Here is a 21,927-nt window from a genome sequence, read left to right on the forward strand (position 1 = left end):
TATAAACTCTACCCTCTGCCTGGAAAGGGAGAAGAGAAGGTGACAAAAGGAGAAAGGGGTAGGGCAAGGAGGAGAAACAAAAACGGGGACAGCCCCAAGCACTCTGGCTCTGGTGCTTCCCACCAGGAGCCCATGGCCCCTGAGGAATGTAGCCGATAGGGGAAAAAAGCTCCTTCTCCCTGTTTTAACTGCTATGCAACAATGGCTGTCAGCATCCGGCCACCTCTCTTTGTCCTACTTGTTATAAAACCAGAAATGTTGCTGGATGGACATGGGTTTATATGGCTTGGAATGGCAGGAGGAGGAATGAACTGGAGGAGGAGACTGAGGTGCAAAGAGGGACCAACATCCTGCCTGATCAAAACTCTGCTCAGAATTCCATGGGGCTATTTGTACCTTTAGGCTCCAAGGTGAAAGGTTTACTTTGCTCAAAAGAGAGAGAGAGAGAGAGAGAGAGAGAGAGAGAGAGAGAGAGAGAGAGAGAGAGAGAGAAAGGGGGGGGGGGAACCAAGGAAGGCAAACGAAGCGAGACTCCATACCTATTGTGGAAATTCATGCACAGACACTTCAAAATACAACCACCCAGCTCATTGCCATCATGGCATCCACATCATCTCTTGCACGCAGTCAGATATTCATTCAGGCAGGGAGGCATCCTTGAATGTACACAGATGAACTGCACCTATTACTTAACTACAGCTCAATCAAAATTCATTTAACATCTTGGCTGTGGCTCAAGTCATCTTCAAGCAGCTAATTTCTCCAGACAACCTTAGGCTGCTATTCTCCAACAGAAGATATTCAACAGAGCTGGAACACACACTGTTCAATTAATTCTTTTATTGTGCAATACAAAAACAAGCAAACTGCACCATCAGAGAAGAACAAAAGAAAAACAATAGAATAATGAGCCAGAGTATGTCATCTTGCTTAAGGAATGGAATACTTCACTATTATCTATTGCACAAGGATCTTAAACTGCACTTAAATTTAGCAAAAACTGATGCTCTGAGTATACTGGAAATCACAACTTCTCTTTGATGAGGGCTCAGTTATATCAGCCAATTCTCAGACATGTAATACTGCTGATATGTCTCTTCTTCCTATGTTTTAGCAATGCCCAATGGCAGCTTGCTTTTGGAAGGAGGTAATAATTTGGAGAAACCTTGTGATGGAAAGTTCTTTACTATATAAGGGTATATATGTTCTTTCAAATTATACACCCATTTCTTGGAATTTAACACATCAATATAACTGAATTTTCTGTGCATTTTTAACAGCTAAAAGACTAGTATTACAACATTGAAAAGATAAATGGGCATTCTATTATATACTAATATAGAAGTTATGTTATATATATTAACATATATTACTGTATATGTTGTATATACTTATAATTTATATATAACTTATATATAACATATGTAACTAGCACTAGGTATCTTTGAAAATATTATATGGAAGGGCACACTGTTCACTTAATGAAATGGTTGACACACATGATTTGTATAGTCCCATAGCTACAAACAACTATTAAAAATGGGTGACGGGCTTGCCTTCACTTTATTTATTTATTTATTTATTATATTTATATCCTACCTTTTTTCATTTCAAGGAACTCAAGGCAACATATATATATATATATATATATATATATATATATATATATATCGTTCTCCACTGAATCTTATCCTCCCAACAACATTCTTGTGAAGTACGTTGAGTTGGGAATCCGCCATTGGTCTAAAGTCAACCAGTGAACTCCATCCATGGCTGAGCAGGGACTAGAACCCTGAGCTCCCGTATCATCAGTCCTGCATTCGTGACCCGTACACCACACTGGCTCTTCTTATTCCATTCACAAATTCTGTATTTAAGCTCTTGAAAACCATGCTTATGTTTCTTTGGCTTCTTATACTACCATTATTTCTCAAAGTCTAAAACATATGAGGAATTCAGTCTCAAATTCAGAATTCATACTAGGATTATTACAAATCTAAATTAATTAAGAGCACAGCTTGAATCTTCAAGTGTTTCGGTGCAGTCTTACCCATTGCAGAAGACGAAAAGAATCACAGCTTGCTGCTTTGCTGCAAGACGAACAAAAGAAAGGCATAAAAATAAGGATAAACCTAAGCTGCCCCCCTAGTACCCATTTTTAAAGTATAAATGAAAAGTAGGCCAAGCTTAGAAGTGTGACCCACAGCTCTTCCTTGCTTTGGCAAAAACGCAGGCCAACATTTTATATAATCCCTGTTCACATGCAAGCACTGACTATGAGGGAAACAGTTTTTAATAAGCCAGAAGTCATTAACACATTGTGCTTTACTGGTTTCTAACCAAAAGTCTGCTGGATCTTGACTTCTTTTGAGCAAATCTCATGGCAGCAGTAAAACAATTCTGCCAAGCTTACTTCACTCACTTAAAGAAAATACATCTGTGTTCTAAAGAGCGTATGCATAGGCTGAGCAAAAGGGTCAGATATATTGGCCACTGAAGACCCCACTAGTTTCTATATAGCTAAGCCAAGATTCCTCAGTTTGGTGGCCAAGCTGATACGCATTGATTCTGCATCAGACGCCATAATATGATTTATAGAATGAGCTGAGAGCACTTCCAGTTCTTGTGAAGAGTTGGACAAACATGCTGCTAGTGGCAGGCAGCCTGCCACAGCTCACTCGCTATACAACCAGACAATCATGGATTTCAAGGCAAGACATTTCTTTCTCGGGACTGGTTTCTCCGATTCCATCGAAGTTGCATAACTGCTGGGATTACATTATGCAAGGGCTGTGTTGCCCTGAAAAGTCGCTTCCGAGCAGAAGAGACAGCCCTCTGGCTAGGAATGTAGGGAGCTGTCTTGCCCTGAGCCAGACCTTGGTCCACCTAGGCCACTTCTTCAGTGAGTGGCGCGGCGTTCTGGGGTCCGTGGAAGGAGTGCTTCCTGCCTTTCCTGGAAATGGATGGAGTTGAATTTGAAAAGCAGATGTTCTACCATACCGCATCAACCCCTTCTCCAAAGCTGGGAGTGGGAGAACATGTCTGGAGTCACTCGCAACACCAAACACTGAAAAGGGGCACACTAGGCAGAATTAACTTTTACATTCAGCAGTGCAGACAGTGGCCCCTGGAAAACCTGAGCAGTCTTGTGACTGTAAGAATTGGGCAAGAAAATTATCCCCCTGCCACAATCCTGACAAAAATTCCCTCTTTAAAGCTACCACATGCATTTCAAGGGAAGGCTCCAGCATCAGCATGGGGAGTTTCCCATGAAAAGCAAATAAAAAGCTCTTAAAAAGCAGGAGATTTGGGGGGTGGGGGGGGGGGTGTCTGGTCCTCCTCCTCAGACTTCCCCAGAGGGGCTACAAGCATGACAAAGAGGTTGCATGTCAATTAATTATTTTATTTATTTCATTTCTATACTGCTCCACAGCTGAATCTGGGTGATCTACATAGTCCATAAAAACTGATGAAAAAAGTTCAATAAACATACCATGAAATCAGAAAAAAAATTAAAGCATATAAAACAGCCAAAAACACATGATAACAACAGACAATATAAAGGACTAACGAAGGAGGCGGGGAGAGAAAAAGAAAAAAGAATAGAGTGTGATTCTGCAAAACACCTGGCGATAGCACTCAAGCCCTGGGTCTCCGAGTTAGACTCGAAGAGGGCCATCTTAACCTGGCCCTGAAAAGATGACAGATTCAGCACCAGCCGGGCTACACTTGAAAGGTTACTGTTACTCCACGGAGGGGGTGCCACCACCAAGAAAACCCTCCCGCTTGTTGCCACCCTCCACACCTCCCTCAGAGTAGGCACTCAGGGGAAGGTCCCAGAGGGCGAGTGTGGCATCCAGATAGACTGCGGTTGGGAGCAGTACTCCAGTGGGAATTGTGGTCCTAAGCCATGTAAGGCTTTATGGGTTAAAACCAGCCCCTTGAATTGGGACTGGAAGTATACCGGCGGACAATGCAAGCGGGTCAGAACCATGTTTGGACTTGCAGATCCTGGTTATTAGTCTGGTTCCCGCATTCTGCCCCAGCTGCAGTTTCTGAACTGTCTTTCAAGGAGTCACACAGTCAATGCCAAGTCTAGTCTGGTCCTGAATTCCCAGATGCACACATGCATGCATTCTTCAGCAAGATACAACACACAAGGAAACAGGTATGGGCAAGGTGAAGAGGGAAGATACTGAACTGACAGAACAAGGAGTCAGTCCTTAAGCTGATGCTTGGAAAGTCGTGGTGTATTTATTACATGAAAATCAACTAACTGGATTTAAACCAAAGGTCTTCCTGAGCGGCACTAAAATGCTACAATAACCTAGAATTGTAAAAGTACTGGTGTATGCTGCCCAATTGCTCTTGTTGAAACCCATGGTAATGAGCGACAAGATAGAGTTCTTGGATCGTACGTCACAGCAACAAGAAGCATCCTTGGGCACTTAGCCACTCCTGTCTGCCTTCTAGAGCAGGCCCATTGTGATGATCATAATAACCCACAATTTAAAAACAATCCAGAGTTATTGTGAAATGCAAATTAGACTACTTTTAGAAACAGATATTAAAATGAATACACTGTGGCAAAACAATAGTAGCACTGCATAAATGACTCTAAATATTTAAGATCAAAATACATAAATTAAAGACATATTTCTTTAATCTGAAAAAGGGAGAGAGATAACCACATCACCTGCAACAGCACTTTGACAAAATGACTCTTGAGAACCTTCACTGCTGCTGTTTCTAATGCAAGTTTCTATGTACTTTCAACACAAATCAAGACATGACAACTTTATCTTCCTCACAACTCTTGGTCTTCCAGTTGTATGCCCCTCACCAAACACAAGTTGCTTTATCTACAGCAATAACTGTGTCCACAAATTTTGCATTTCATCAGCTCTAAACAGGAGGGGAGCAACACAATGAACAGAAGACTTTATGCACAATATAAAGCAGGCCAGGGTCAATTTCATTATAAATTTCACAGATCATCAGCACATCAGAGTCCAGAGAGCTGTCACTGAAGCTATCAGTAAAGGCACTCGGCAGTCTTTGGAAGCAAAATGAAGGCTTTGTTTTAGAGGCATATTTTAGAAGGATGGAGCAAAATTAAGTTTTCATGCCAAATACTGACCCTAATCTGATTAACAGATCACATACACATTAAATGTTTCATTCAAGCACTCTCATTTCAGCTCGGAGATGGAAGAACTAGTATTATCGATAAAAGGCCTTCCCTTTATTTCTCCCGTTTATTCCGCAGTAGCACGTAAATGCTCGAGACAGATTTCATTAGAACCACAATTCCTCAAGGGTGAGGCAGAAACCATCTAGCGGACTGCAAGTATTTTATAAGTAGGTCACTGGGATGCCAGCCGCATGCGGGTGGGGGGAGATCACACAACTGAGCAAAGACCGTTCCCCGTTAGTGGGTGTGTGGGACATTCATCGAAAACACTGTTAACCGGGAAGATAAAAGGAATAGGGCAAGCCTGAACCTGTTGCTCAAAAGCAGCACTTGTTTCCAGAAAGACTGCCTAGTACACATTGACCAAGTTCTCTTGGGAACAGAGGGTCTCTATACTTCTTGACTGAATTGTTTTAATTGGAATATCAAGGTTAAGACACATGAGGATCCTTCATTCAGGAGAAACAAGACCAAGAAGACCAATCTTCACAAAATTCATTTTCAAACACTGCTACCCAAGGGGACTCCAAAAACACAGCAGGAATATAGTCTATCCACAAAAGCACAGCAGAACAAGGCTTTGCTTCTCACCTAAATGAGACAGATACTGAAACTGAACCTCTGTTCCAGGAATGCAGAAACTCAGGCCCAGAAGCTAAATCCAGCCCTCAAGGTGTCTCAATCTTATCTGGGATTTCCGGGAAGGAGACACCCCTTTTCTTTGGCCCCACCATTGCCCTCAATCATTTGGTAGTTTTCTCTCCCCCCCCCCCCCCCCCCCAATTCTAAAAGGCTAACATGCCTCTCCTACCACTTAAGTTGCTGGCTGTAGTAGCTTTAAGCTTGCCTCTGCCCCTTTGCATTTACCACTGGAATGTGGCTCTGCAGAGCTTCCACAGAATGGAATTTGGCTCTCAAACAGAAAAATGATACTCCATTCCTTGCTCTATAAGACGACCCACTCTTTTTCCCCACCAAACACGGCTCAGAAGGTAGGCGGTACAGAGCAAGGCACTGGAAGCGGTGTCTGCAAAGGTTCACGCAGGAGGAGGATACCCTAGACCCAAGCTGCTTACAGCTTTGTAGGGAAATAACCAGCATTTTAAATTGCGCCTGGAAATGAACAGACACCCTGTCCCAATGAAAAAGAACTCCAGCTGTTACGGTGTCCAACCAGCTACGAAAGGCCAACTAAATGAATCTTAAAAAAATAAATAAAATAGGGTATCATACACCAAAACCAAACTGCACTACTAAAGAAGAAAAAACTGACTATTTTGTGATTTATGAATCTAGACATAGGACAACATGAATGTAACATAACCAATCCAACAACTTGTAGTTCATGAGAGCAGCAATAAGAAGCAACATTATGAGCACTTTATCATGATATGCACCAACTTCAACAAACTTTGCAGTTCATGACATTATGCTTTCTAATGATGTCTCAACTAGGAAACACTGGTTTAAGCCACTTTAGAAAGGCCATAAGGCAGCAGTTTTCTAAAAGATTTATAAAAACAATGTTTTATAAAAGGTTTGGCTAACAACTCAAGTCAGGAGGCTGGATGGAGTGGGTCCACTTGTTAAGGCTTAGCAATGCTTCTTTCACAGATGGTATTTTTAGTCATATTACCATTCTAGCAGGAGTTATATTGCTAGAATCCTCATGTACATGTCATCTTAAAATTAGAGTGCATTCTTCAGCGTCGTCTGGAGCTCAAAACTAAGTATATTAGTATGATATCAACGGACTTCCAGTTTTCCCTGGAACAGGTACACAAGGAAACCTTCAACTCACTGGCAATTGAGTGGAGTTAACTGTGGACAGTTGGTCTGCAACCAAGTGGAAGGAATGCTGGGCTGGATGGACCACTGGTCTGATCCAGAATGGCTTTTCTTAAGATTCTTTTGTTTTCATGAGTCTCTATATTCTGAAACAAGGCCAATGGGATCTCCGCAAGAGGTAGAAGCAGATGAGTAGTACAAGCCACTGACAAAAGGAGTAAGTAATATATTTGTTTTAAATATGTAACACAGAAAACTTCACCAGATTATACATGTATTTTATTAGTAGCTTGATAAACCTGCCATATGGAAAATGCTTTGGGGTATAAGTAAACTAGATTGTCAGCTAAAAAAGACCATTAAAATTCATAACTTATTACTGTCACAGTATAGCAGCTTACAGGCCTATTTAAATGAAAAGAAAAACAAGATCACTTGTGTGCAAAATATTATATTTCACAGACACACAGTCAACTGAGTTTACTGTTTAGCAGTAACTGCACAGACATGCCTGAAAAAGTAATTGTAAACCAATATGGTCATATGCAAAAGCGTGCACTCAGTCTAAGGGGCTGTAAGAGATCCTTGTTCACAAGGGACCCATAGGGATTGAGCGCATAAATACTAGCAGCAGAAGCAATAACGCAGCTACTTTCCGTACTGTGAATTGCAACGGAACAGATGCTCACAAGGTGGCTGTCTAACCGATAACTCAAATGTTCATTCAGCTTCATAAAGATGCACCAAAAGGGAAGCAGGCATATGGAAAGGAGGTTTATTTCTTACCTGAGTGTGTGGAAGACTCTCAAGTGTTGCCAATTTACTAGCAATTAAGTAATTACTAGCTTTAAACTGTTTGTCTCATCTGCAGGCCTCCGCTTCACAGGAAATAAAAGATCGCCAGATCATCGCACAGGATGTTTTGGCTTGAGGTGAAAATAAGATAGCCCCCACCTCACCTTCCATGTATAAAAGTCCCCTGGACTAGCTAAAACTGTTCATCATGGACAATGCAACAACATCCTCCACTGCTCCTGAAGGTTACACAGAGTAGTCTGGGGGCAGAGGAAAGGCTGTGGGAGCAGCAGGTCTTTCTTCCGGCAGCTTCCAGACACCACAAACACGCACCCACATGCGCATGCGCACACAGCGAGACAGGCAGACATGGCAAGAGAGGAACCTGCACCTATCGCATAACTGTTGAAATTCCAGTTTTTTGCTCTGCTTAAGTTTTTCATCTCCGACCTGAAATGGAAGAGGTCCACATTCAAGCCCTTACACTGAACACTAGTTTATTTTTTAATCAGTACTAGATTTATATCTCACCTTTTTTTTTAAAGAACTCAAAGCACCTTAAATCATTCCCCTCTCCCTGCTCTCAATTGTTGTACCTGACTCCCCAGGATCCTGACATAATAGAGATACCTATCAGCTTTCATCAATCTCATCCCCACAACAACCCTGTGAGGTAGGTTGGCCCAAAGTCACCCAGTTGGCTCCATGGCTAGGCAAGGACTAGAACCCTGATCTCCTGAGTCCCAGTCCCACGCTCTTAACCACTACACCACACTGGCTCCCTTACTATAATTCAGCACCAGGCATATTTACCCCAGCCACCTGATTAGCGATTCCTGCTTAGAGTAGGGAATTTGCTTTTAGCAGGATATTGATTAGCAGTTACCTTCCAAAGCAATCCAGATTCCTGTGTAGTACAGTACAGCTGGGTAGGTATGTATGCATGTTGACAAGCCTCAATCAGATGTTTCTCTGATACCAGCATAAACTTTGAACTTAAACGAGCAAGCCTTGACAAATTCACCTCCCATCAGAAAATGTAAAAAAACCCTCTCCTGTGAAGCTTCACATGACAAAGAAGTTTTCCAGACAAAAATCTTTAATTGAAAGGATAATACAAAATAAATCTTATGGGGGACAGGGAGAAGACAAAACATAGATTAGATCTACTATCATAAGCAGGAGTAGATTTTAGGTCAAAATTTTTCATGACCTACCGGTAATGTGTGTTACACAGAAATCTACCAGTAGATCTTTTTCATTCTAATTATTTTGAACCAGATTACTGGACTGCAGTAAAAATGACAGCTCCCACAAACCTGTAGTCTGTTCACCCTTGTGTTAAAATGGTTTAAAGAAAGCAAATCTAACCATAAATTTCCAATGCTTAAAATATCTTGTTTGAACTAGCCATTAAAAAACAGTTACTTGATATTCTGGCTACAGTTAACCATCCTTCATATTTCAAATGTTAAAACCTCTTAAAGAGGTGTCAGATAATAGTTTTAATTTGAATTAGGCTGGAATTTGGCAAACCTTAAGCTTCCATGGCTATTTCTAAAGCACTAGAGCATTCTAATAGTATTTCAGTGAAATAAAGCTTCCCCTACCTCAATCCAAATGAGGATTTAATAGTCTTAGCAGCACAGACTCTAAGCATATGAAAAGACAACTTCATATACTTGCCTTGATGCTGGGCAGACATCTCATCTCAAGTCAAGATTTTTTTAAGGCTTTGTGCAAACTAAATGCATGTTTCTCAGAAAAGTAACAAGAAGATTTTTAAAGATGTATGGCTAGGATCCAATAGTTCTGATAGTGAATACTATACTGCATCACAGCATAAAATTAGGGTTTTAATACTTGCTGAATGTTTTATTTATTGTATCTGCTTACTATCCTTCTGCCAAGTGCTTCCCTGGGGACCTAAGATTAGCTATAAATAAGCTGTAAATTCAAAATAAAAGTAGCTAACAAAAGAAAAGCCCAACCATTCAAAGCAGCAGACTGAAACAATGAAAAAATCAAGTTCAAACATGTCTAATACCTTGGAAAATAAAATGAGTTTCATCTGGCACCAAAAGGATACTATCGAGGAAGACTTTCTGGAGAAGTTGCACTGTGAACAGGGTATCACTAGTGATGGATAAATATCTGTTTTGCTTTCTTTCACATTTTCGTTTTAACAACTTCAAGTTCTTCCTTTCCACTTAAGAAATTCATGAATTTGGTAATTTCTCATAAAAAGTGGACCAAGCAAAATTCTTATCCATACATAAGCAAATGCCCTCTCTCCAGTTGCCATCTGCCTTGCAACCAAAGAAAGACATCTTCATCTGGGCAACAAGATCTACTACCAAACATTTGTAAGACTGACACTCAGTATGCATCTTTGCCTCAAATAACCTTTTAGAGTTTCCAGAAGTGGCTATTCATAATCAAGGAGCTCCCCTTGATAACTAAAGGAGGTAATATTGATCGTCATAAACCACACAAATTTCTACAGCAGAGTTCCCAGACCTGGTCCCTGCCAGATGTTTTGAACTTTAACTTCTATTAGCATGACCAATCAGCAAGAATCCTTAAAGCTGTCATCCAGATGATCAAATGCACCAGGTTGAAGAAGTCTATTCTTAATGATCAATTTATGAACAGAGGTCCACAAATATGCTCACTGGGTCAACAATACCCTTTCATTCCATCATGGAATGAAAAATGGGCAATACTGTAGTTTCTTTTTTTACAGAGCTTTGAATTTACCTGAAAGCAGTGAGTTTCTGAAGCTCAGCATAAAAGCAGGGATGAGATTATACCTTTCTATTGATGCTGGACTTTTCAGAAAGAATGGAAGAGCATCTCACTAAGCTTCAGAGCCATTCAGAAGCAGTGAACCCTCCCCACTTAATTCCTTCAAGGGTCAGGACAACACTATTCAAAATACTGCCTCTCATCTGAAGAGTGGAGGGATGAAATATGGGCAACCAAAGTGGTCCAAAAACACATGGACCACTGAGTGCAAATCCTATGTTAGTTCTATAGGCTGTTCTCCTTCCCATATTTTATGGGGCTCAGGAATGGCACCATGAATTGGCACAGTTCAAGCTTGCAAGCAGTACTTTGGTTTTTTCTAGAATTAAGAAACCATGTTCGAAAGATATAAATGCAGAAACAAAAAGGGTGAAAAAAATCAGTGTTGTGCAAGTGAAACACACCTGACACAGCATGGACAATGCTTTGGATGCTGAAAGTAAACTGCAGAACTGAGTGCAGGCTTGGAGGAAGAGAACCATAACCTCCCGGTAATCAGCTGGGAACCTCCTACAATATGCTCTGTGACATTCTGCCTTTGAAGAAGATTTGGAAATGGCAGCTTGTGTAAAATGCAGCGACCAGACTGAAGTGGAGATCAAAGGTCTGTGCATATGATGCAGAATCTGGCCCAATTACAATAGCTGCCCATATATTTCTGAGTTCAGTGCATGGTTTCAATCTAGGAAGCACTACCTGATGAACTGACTCTCTTGATAGGAACCTGCACATACAATATGATCAACATCTGAGGTTCTCCTCAGAAAGAGTTTTGGGGCTTGGCAAAAAGGAAGAGGGCCTTCTTGGTGGGGGTCTCCTAATTATGGAACACTTTTCCCCAACGAAGTCGACACAGTCCCAATACTCTCATTTATTGGGTGCCAGTTTAAGATTTTCCTGTATTCCCAGGCAACTGACAGCATATAATGGGCTTCTTAAGTTAGCTCTTTTGCCATGTCTTGGCATTTTAAACTGTTTTTAGCTGTTTAAAATGGTTTTACAGCTTTGTATGTTTAAGTCTGTGTTGTCATATGACTTGAGTTCTGTTTATAGAGAAAGAAGTCTATTTAATAATAATGCTTTAATATAGGAGTGTGGTTTTGTAATATTGGAGCTGCACTGCTGATCAATATGTTCAACTAATTTCAAAAATAGATCACATCTAAGGCTTCTGATTCAGCTCTAACATACATACTCTGGTAAGAAAATCCCATATATTGCCAAACCAGAGAAGAATGGAAAAAAAGGTAGGAGGCATTGCACTTTTCAAGTTCTCACTTAGCTGCCAACAGTAAATATGAAACAAAAGCAGATTGACTGTAATTTGAGTATCACCCCTCTGACATTTGAACACAGCAAAACGTAGGCTGGGTTTAAAGGAATGGTACCTATGAGATGGCCACTACAAGCCAATATATTGAGTCAAAAGCTTATGTGCGATTTATACAATGTTGGTCTGGTTCAACCTATGAAGCGCTGTGTACACATCAGCTTAAAACAGAGAACAATTACACCTACCATCTTTCCACCAGCTGGTTTATACCTTTGCTTCTGAGTCAGCAGCTGCCACGTTCACCACCTATACAACTGCATGTGGCACAACAAGAGAACCTCTCGGTTACAAACAGCACACAGAAACCAGTGCAACTGGAGTGGAGTCCTCCAAGCACCAGTGGCTGGGGAACATGAGCAGGAAGAACTTGGCCTTGTGTCCTGTTCTGGGATTTCCTGATGCATCTGGTCAGCCCCCGTGGGAATACTGGGCTAGAGTGTCCGTTGGATTGATCCAGCAGCTACTTCCTATGTTTGTAAAACTGCTGAAATATCCTTACTTTGGGCAAGCAAGGATATTCCCTGCAGGGACTAAATTTTCTAGTGACCAAGCCTAAACCCAGCAGTTTATTTCTTCAGGATGGAGGGGAGAAGAAAAAACCCTTTTCTTGATGGACACTATTCCTAGTCCTGGTCCTCTTACTAGAGTTGGAAAAAAGGCTTAATGCTGCCCCCTTCAACCTAGTACCCCTCAAGAGATATCGGAAAATGTTCAGATGAGTTTGAGCAAGGGTCGGTAGTACATTGCCTATAGGCTGGCATATAGCTCCCACTGTATTCCACTGAATTCACCACAGCAATAATAGATGGCAGTTCAGTGCTACAGAGAGGGCAATATGTCACATTTAACTTAGTCTCGGGCTTAAGTTTATTCTCAAGATAAAGTTGACTACTTACTGCTTTGTAGCCACCGAGGAGCTGTAGAAAGGTCAAGTTTAGCTGGAGCTCAAGCTAAATTGGAGCTATTCAATGTACTGCAGCCATCAGCTGCCCCATAATGACAGCAGCAGCAACACAGACTGCAGAGGAAGGCTATGACTCTTGGGGCCCCCAGAATTGCACACCCTTGCCGCAGGGTGATCTAAATTAGCACGTTCATTTTACTTGTCTTGCATAAACAAGGTTGCTTCCAGACAGAGGGCATTACCAATCAGAAGGCAATGTGTAATGATTTTGTCTTTTCTTCTTTAACATTTGTTCCTTGGTAAGGGAAAAGATGAAAGCAGTAATGAGAAAACTTATCAGGGTTACCAGTGAAGCAGCATTCGGACTCCTTGTGAAATTTTAAAAATGATGCATCTAGAAGAATGCTATGGCTAAAGCAAACTAGCCTGTGTTGGTTTTTTTGACCCAATACACCACAAGTATATAACAGAACTAATTAAATCACCCTTAATTTAAATGTTATTCTGTGCAGACATTTTTACTGGAATACTTAAAACTAAAGGGAACAGCAAGGAGGAAAACAAAGGTACTGGAAACTTTTGACACATGAATAAATTGGACCAACCAAAAGATACATATGATATACTAACAACCAGCCATGTACAATTTTGAAGCTGCCAGGTTTGCTTTTAATTTTATTTGCCATTGGCATCCAGTCACCATTACTCATAAACTTATGAAACAGAAAAATTTCTGTAGGTTAGAAAAATAACCTACCCGCCATCTCATGTTAGTATTCCTATAAACCGCAGGCAGCATGGCCAATACTCAGGAATACTGGGCTGCTGTTACGCACCATCAAGTCATCTATGGCCTATGGTGACCCGGTGAATGAATGCCCTCCAGAACGTCCTGGACAGACCTGTTCAGAGCTTCTCATTCAAGGCTGTGACCTCCTTTATGAGATCAAGCCATCTCATATGTGGTCTCGCCCTTCTGCTGCTGCCTTCAGCTTTTTCTGACTGAAGTAAGGGAAAAACTGAACACTAGCATATCGAGCGCTGCTGCCAAAAACATCTGGAAGCACCAGGTCAGCAAAGGCTGACTTAAGGCATTGCTGCCATTGCCCTTGTTGCCAGGTGCTTCTCCTGATATTACTCTGGTTAGACAGTGTCTCAGGTACCCAGAATGGTAGTATTGGCTATCATGCTGGGAGCATGGAGGCATGATACATTAACCCGTCAACTTTTTTGCAATAGAATTGCTACCTGTCAAGGGCTCTCTGCATCACATTTTTGCTCACAGGGCTCTGGGGTATTTTTGTGTGTTCTCAATGTCACTGGAAATAGCCCCATTTAGCCTTCTGCAAAACGAAACCGTACTGCTCTCAGAAGGTTTTACTTCTGTTGCAAGAGTGGTACCTCCTGTCTGCTTAAGGAGTTATGCAGCAGATGCACTGCAGGGTCACATTTTCGCACAAACAGGAGTGTAAGCTGGAAGCTGACTTGTGCAATTTCCACAAAAATTAACCAACCAACAATATTTTACAAGTAAAAACAATGACCGGTTATTTGGGACAGCAGCATCAAGGAATACTACCATCACTGCCAGATCTTATCCCTCATAGCAAAGCACCACAAGCAACAAACAACTGCTGCCATCACAGGAAAGCCTTAAAGAAAACAGCTAGACTTAATGAAATGAAACCAAACCAGAACATTCCATATGACTGTACACATTTCATATGACTACACATATAGCCATTTCATATAGCTATACATAAATACATTGTATATATAGACATTTCATATGACTACATATAGCCTGAAGTGGCTAATCCTGCCTAATCTTGAAAGCTAAGTAGGGTCAGGCTTGGTTGATATTTGGATGGGTGACTTAATGTTGTGAACCACCCAGAAAGCTTTGGCTAAGGGTGGTATAGACATGTAAATAATATGTCAGGAAGTCTTTAGGTAACTTTAGAATAACTCAAATGCCTGTTTATTTGGAGGGCCAAGGGGGTGGTCTTCCAGCACATGATATAAGCGACATCCTTACTGTGCTTTAAAGAGGGGTGGGGAGAGAATCCAGCTCCTGATTTAATAAGCCTGTGGCTATACATGACCCTGGTCCCCAGTGGCTACCTCACTGCTGTCTTGCTTTGCAACTCTGTTATCAAAAGACAAGACTAGGGACTGAGATGCTTCAATTTCTCCCATAGAGCGGCAATGTTCTCTGAGCATTCATGGCACTTTTCAAGACTGAAGGACTGCTGCTGTGTGTTCCAATCCATTTATTTAGATTCCTGATGGAGCTAACACATCAAGCAGAGATAGGAAAAATAATCACACTGGGGATGGCTGCAGGATGGGAGAGAGGAGAATTTAACTGGAACTGCAACAAAACACTTAAACAATGGCCACAGTTTTATAGATTTCTCGTTTTCTGAGGAACACATGAAACAGATACTTGCATAGAAATCAACATAAATCTGGGAAGGCAACATTCAGGTTAACTCTGGCTTTAGTAATTATGTATTAATCCCTGCCTCTGTGTATAAAGCTGTTTGAAACGGGAAACAATTATACCTATCACCTTTCCACTGGCTGAGATTTTTGTGTATCTTCAATTTCACCAGAAACAGGCACAGTTAACCTAATATATTTCCTTTTCCTCCCTCTGTTGTCCCCCCTGTGTAAATACCAAATTGGAGACTCTTCAAACTAGGGACCTGTATTCATATATGTCGGAAAACATCATACACTTTGATTTACAGGTAATTTACCTGTCCCCAATTTAGATCAGACAAATAACGATCTTTTTCATTAGAAAGACATTTGGATTTCCACAGATGAATGAAGGAAGGCCTCACAATGCACCAAAACACACCTGAGCCCAAGAAAGAACATGTTACATTGCAAATGGACTTAGCATTTAAAATGGAGTGGTTTAATAAAAATTAGAGTGTTATGAACAGAAATGTGTACGATACCACTGGATAATTTACACAAGTTGATTCTTGAAATTAAATGAATCTTTTGCATTTCCTACACAGAGTAACAGAGAGATCAGTATCCCAAAGAACTATTCCAATTCACTGTCATAGGATTAAGACTGTCAGAAAAAAGGCAGAAGAGAAGTAGAATTTCCCACATGACTGCAGCAAGTCCGCCATATCAGGTGAACTCCATAGCATTCATTAAATCTATCCTGGTTGAAGCACCCTCTAACACGGCAATTTAAACCCTTACTCCAGGCAGGCTCACTCACTCACAAAATGGTTACCCATGCGCAGTTGCATCAAGAAAAAAAAACCAGCTCGCCAGCACCAGCCAAACACATGCTGACATCGCACTGTAAGCAAACAGTGATCTTGTTTACTTTCATCACATGGAAGGGAACCCCCCCATTCCCTCTGCATCCTCTCTCACCACAAATATCTGTCTTGATACATTTGACTGATGGCAGAATATCTCCTCCTCCTTCAGGGTCAAATACATGGTCAAAAGACTGACCAAAGGCTACTACAGTTGACTGTATTTTGTGACTGAGCATCCCATCTCCACCCCCAGCTTATCACATAGCGTATTCATATTCTCCTTCCTCCCCAAAGAAATATGTTTCCCTTCTCTCTTCCTCTCACCCCCATCCTAGGTAATGTAATACTACACAGCTGTTAGGTTTCAAGAAGTAATTCCAGGACATTTAAGGTCTCCAGGCGAAGGAAACGCTGGACCCTACCATTTCCTTTAAATGGTACGAGCCATTAAGTCCATGGCTCAATGGCTTGGCCAACCTTCCTCTGCAATGCCCCCTTGCATTCTATCCCCCAGTGGCACAATCCAGGCAAAGACACCAGCTTTTTGGAGGACACAGGGACAGCAATGTGCAGACACTGGGGGCAGGCAAGCCCTGTGGCACAAGAGCGGCTTCTATTCAAGCAAGCGCTGCTTGCTCTTGCCCTATCCCAAGCAACAACCTGGACCGCACTTGGCCGACGGAGCAGCAACGGCTAACTTGCCTGAAGTGACCTCTGCTTGCAAATCCCTTCCCTGCTTCTTCTAAAATTATTTATGAGCCACCAGCTACGTGGGCCAAGTGTGCCAACTCAGTCATCAAGCTTCCTCTGCCGTACTGCTCCACGAAAAAGGAAAACACTAACAGAATTGATATATCACTCACCAATACATTAGTGCACAGGTCATCTGTTTGTTTCACTGTCCATTTGTAGTGCTCTCCTCCCCAAGTTGTCAAGATAACTGTTTTTCTATTTGCTAGCAAGCTCTCCAGGAGACACCTTCACTGGGACAGCACATTCATCATTCAAATGTGTTTGTTCTTCCCCTTGACCAGCAAAGTAGTATTATGTATTCTTGATTCATACTGGTTTCTCTCTAGATACAATATCCCTGCAGGAGACTCATCCCATGCTGATCTGCAAAGCATATACTTTTCAGATGTGGCTACATGCAGTCTATAAACTTGTTAGGTGGATGGCTAGAGAAAAGTATCACAAGAGTTCCATTCTTAGACAGAGGCTTAAGCTAGAACCAGAGTAAGTGCTCATGAAGTACTATTCCCATCACTGCTTACCTTTGGACAAGCTGGTGCCAATGAGAATGGTAGTCCAAAAATGTCTAGAAAGTCTCTGGCTCCCCAACCCCTGCTACTGAAAAGCAAAGTCTATCCTACAGACCCAATGAGTGCCCATCCCTGCTTTCGTGCAGGTGTGGCAAACCTGTGGTCATCCAGATGTTGGGTTATGACTCTTTGTCATTTCTGATGATTGATCAGACCAGCCAAGGTTGAAGGGAGTTGTCATGCAACAACATCTGAAAGGCCACAGGTTCCATATTCCTATTTAGCAATTCTGTGGGATGGGAGCAAAGAGTAGAGAAATAAATGAAGCTGAGTGCTCTTCTAGTCACTGACATGAACTCTTCTGAATCTGAGCAATAATCCACCCTTTTTCCTGCAGTGGCCAAAGAGATGCCACAGAGCGCCTTCCAACAGGACATCAACACAGTAACTCCCCAATCCCCATTAGAGCTGACCCCAGGCACCTGACATTCAGCAACATACTGCAACCTGGCTAGAGGATCCATTGAACTATCATGGTGTTCTTGATTGCCTGCCTCTCCCCACTCATCATCATCTCCAGTTTTTCCTAAATTAAAAGCCTGTTGATGGTTGTGGTGGAGGTGTCTAACAAAATTACCATGCTACAAACCAGTTATCAACAGTTTTGTATGCAAGCTGAGGAAACAGCAGAAGGAAGGTGACCCCTAGCTGAAACTTAAGATCTGGACCAGGCCAGCTAGTTCCACCCACCGCAGTGTTTTACCCCATTGTACTTGAACTCCAGCGCCTCTTCCTGTTCCCGAAACATAATCAGAAATCAGACCAACATAGATCCTCATGCAGCAGCCAAATGTTGTGAGCTGGAATTCACCCGTGCCCTGCTACTGCACTTGCACTGCCCCCCTCCGTTCTTCGACTTCTGCCCCCAAACATAAACTCAACCAGATCAGTTCCGTCTAGTCTGGCACCCCAGTTTTTACAGCAGCCAAGCTCCTGCGAGTGCATCCTCGGGCTTCCTTATACTGAAATTGCTCCCCGCTGCAGATCTTCTTTTACGACCACCTAAAAAGCTCCAGCTAAGCCCACACCTTGATTTCTAGACGCTCACTACTTCGGAAAGCTGCCTCTGTGCAACTTGAATCCACACGTCCCTTCAGCTTCTCCCCACGGGATTTACCTCCCTATTTCTCCCCTCTGCAAGAGAAAACCAAAACAAGGCACAGCACCCCGATGCCCATGATGCGGATCAATATACTGGAAAGCCAGATTTGGCCCCCGGTCTCCCTCGGACACTCAGCACTTGGCCCCGCTCGCAGGGTTCCTGACCGACACACCGACTGGCAGACACCCAGAGCGCTACTCGTGCAGGCAGGCTGCCCTCCTTCCCTCCCGTCCTTCTCCACCTCCTCCTCCCTTCCAGCCCTCGGTCCCGTCCGCTCGTCCTGCCTTCTTCCTGGCGCTCACGCACCCGCCGATTCGCCGGTGTTGATCCAGTCCGGGTTCGCCAGGCTGGCGATAGCGAAGATGTCGGCGGCCAGAAAGAGGCATCCTGAAATGATGGTCAGTTTGTCCATGTCCTCCGGCTCCGGCCTCGGCCCGGTTTCCCACAGGCGGGGCCCGGGCCGAGGGCTCCTCACAGCCGCGGCTCCATGGCTCGGCTCGCCCGCTCCACAGCGCACGCCCCTCCTCCTCCTCCCCCCCTCCCCGCTCCCCACCGCCGTTCTCCTCAGGTGGCCGCCGCCGCTGCACAGGAGCGGGCGGGCTCGCTCGCCGCCCCCCCGCGCCCCGACTCGGGACGGCGCCGGAAGCAAAACCCGAGCCGCGCCAGCCCCGCGACCCGGAAGCGAACGCTCACGCCCGCGTCCTCAGCTCCCCGCGCTCCTTTCACATTTTGCCCCAGACGGGGCGGGGCCTGCCGAGGAGACGGCGACGACAACAACAGCCCCGGGGGGCGGGGCTCCGCGGGAGGGGCGGGGCCTCAGAGAACGGGGCGGGCGTGTGAGGGGCACGGGCGGGGCGGGGCGGGGCTCAAGTGGGCGGGGCATTGCGGCGGGAGGCGGGCAGCCTCGTCCGGGCGGCGGCGGCGGCGCGGCGGCTCGCCGGGGGTCGAGCGAATCATCCTCGCGCGGCTCTGCGGGGGGCGGGCGGCGCGTGCTGCGAGGCCGGGGCCTCCCTCCTGGCTGAGCTTGCGTGGCCTGAACGGCCGCGGTCGTCACGGGACCCGCCCGCCCGTCCGCTCGCGGTCCTCAGGCAGCGGCACCGAGGATCTTGCAGGCTGTGACGGCAGGGATGAGATAGAGCCAAGGTGACTCAGCCGCGGGCGGGCTTGTGCTCCATGGATTTGCCTGCGCGCCTTTCGGAACCGCTGTGTGAACGCGTTAAGGATGCGGGCCGGGACCCAGGAGATGCGGGTTCTGGCCCTCTCTCGGCCATGAAGCCGGCTTTGGGCTTTGGGCCTGTCCCAGACTCTCAGCCCACAGGGTTGCCGTGGGGATATGACTGAGAGCAGCAGGGGGATTATGTCAGCCCCCTTGATTTCCTTGAAAGGAGCAAAAAGCAGGATATGAATGAAATGAAGTGGTGGTGGTGATTGGTAGCTATATGGCAAGGTCAACCACTAGACGAAGCCTTTTCCTCGATATGTCCTGCATCTCCCATAGTTCAGCTTCATGGGACAGTGCTGGAGAGCGGGAGTGAATCATTTCTCCATCCTCTTCCCCCACACTGCATCATTTTATACACCTCTGTTATGTCCTCGGTTTCCTCAGTTAAAGAACATGAGGCAGAAGGACAGACAGCCTCCCATTCCATATATAGAAGGCAACCAGACTGGCATATAGACCTTATTTCACTGCTGGCCACCTGTGCCACACCTTGAAGACAGCAGGGTACCTTTGGGGACGCAAGAAAGCCTGTGTGAACAGGTATGGCTTTGTTTTCCAACAGCTTGTTGCCCCCCATTCTCCCAAATCTGCTGCCTCAATCTGCCTAGTAGGGCTGGTGCTGCTGTTTGGTACTGACCATGTTGTCTGCAGTCTGCTTTCCATAGGGTGGCATATTTGGGGACAACAAGCCACCCCAATAACCCATAGCTTGTTCTCTAGGGGTTGTTCAACCCACAATGGGTTAGCATGTCACCTGAACTCGAGAGAACATTTTTATCATGGATAGCAGAGATAGGTTTGCAGGTCTATAGCCCTGCTTTTCTTGATAGTCTCGCCTCTGTCACAGCCCCTTGTTCTCTGGAGTGACCGTCACCTTTTTATTAAAGATAATGTTATCTCCCTGCATTTTTCACAGCTACTTTTCAGAACATTTACTGTTATGGTTCCCTGATAGTTCTAAAATCACTGCAGAAATATAAGCAACTTTACTGGTTGGGAGGTGATTTTTGCATACATTTAAAGGCAGGTACATAAAAGCAGGTGTGAAGTAAATGCATTTCCCCTCCATTTAATGCCAAGCCCCCAGATGGACACAAAATGCCCCTCCATTTACATCCCAGCCATTAAATTTGTAAAGAACACGAAAAACAGCCAGTTTGACTCGTAAAAGCCACCCCGAGGCTTTGTTGCGATTGGGGCGGCATAGAAATGTCTTAAATAAAATAAATAAAATAAAAAGCCATAGGAACACATTGTTAAGTGAGAGATTTTGACCCCTACACTCTTTGGATGCACCTTCTTTTGCCACTTTTCAATCAATAGCTGGGCAGCTGCTCCCTGGCAACTATGCATAAATCTGCTTATTGGAGTCTCATCTTGTCAATCTGGTTCCTATTCCACTAACTGTTCCTTTTGGCAGCTGAAATGGGCAACAAAGTTGACCAGGCAGGACTTGTTGCCAGCGCCTTGTGAATGACTGGCGCATGTATGATAATTGCTGAAAAAACAACGTTAGAACCCCAACTGTGCATTTTTGAATTTCCAGAAAATAAAAATGGGTGAAAGACAAAAAAGGATAAAGATTGGAGTGGGGAAGGGGAGGCAGACAAGTTCTCCTGCCAAGGACACTGGGCTCCCAGCTGGAAGACTGAAGGGAAGGAAGGGGGGAACAGGCCATAGTAAGCTTGATCATCTTTCATTGATTCACGGGGTGGCTTAGTGTGACATGCAAACCTATGCACTGTATTGTTGCTTTTTGATGTAGTTTAAATTTAGGCCTCAGTGAGTGGGTAAATTGGCTTCTTCAGATTGTAGATGGGGAGCTGCTCTTCCATACCCAAACAAAACACACTCCTGTATGTAGAAAACTAGATGTAAGGGAGAAAAGTTCTAGCTTAGCCTTTTCAATGGTATCTAATTGTCTATATGCCGAGTTATTTATGGGTTTCTTTCATATTTTGGAGCATTCCATCCTGTAAGTCCCCAAATGCAGCCTGAAGTGGCACAGATGCAGGTATAAACAGGGATGCCACCTCAGCAAGGATGAGGCATAAGTATTCTCAGCACAAAACTATACCTTTTTTCTCTCTTAAACCAACTTTCCAGCTATACTGTACTGCTTTCGACTGGTGACCAATATTCTAAATCAGATCCATTTGC

The 21,927-nt window shown here is 43.8% G+C and overlaps 1 protein-coding gene across 2 annotated transcripts in view; it reads right to left on the reverse strand.

The window, feature by feature from the left end:
• The window catches only part of MOSMO (modulator of smoothened), a 53,084-nt gene extending 34,019 nt beyond the window's left edge, over positions 1-19,065 (reverse strand). The window contains exons 1-2 of one of the 2 annotated variants that reach the window (XM_044433349.1): positions 18,852-19,065; positions 2,051-2,090 (exon numbers count right to left, since the gene is read on the reverse strand). In XM_044433349.1, the coding sequence (XP_044289284.1) occupies positions 2,051-2,090; positions 18,852-18,957 (146 nt within the window). In that variant the 5' untranslated portion in view covers positions 18,958-19,065. The remainder of the gene's footprint in view (positions 1-2,050; positions 2,091-18,851) is intronic. The other variant, XM_044433348.1, reaches the window with a different exon arrangement.
• Positions 19,066-21,927: the final 2,862 nt, after the last annotated feature.

This window comes from Varanus komodoensis, unplaced genomic scaffold, assembly GCF_004798865.1.
Source record: "Varanus komodoensis strain SLA01 unplaced genomic scaffold, ASM479886v1 scaffold26, whole genome shotgun sequence".
NCBI lineage: Eukaryota > Metazoa > Chordata > Lepidosauria > Squamata > Varanidae > Varanus > Varanus komodoensis.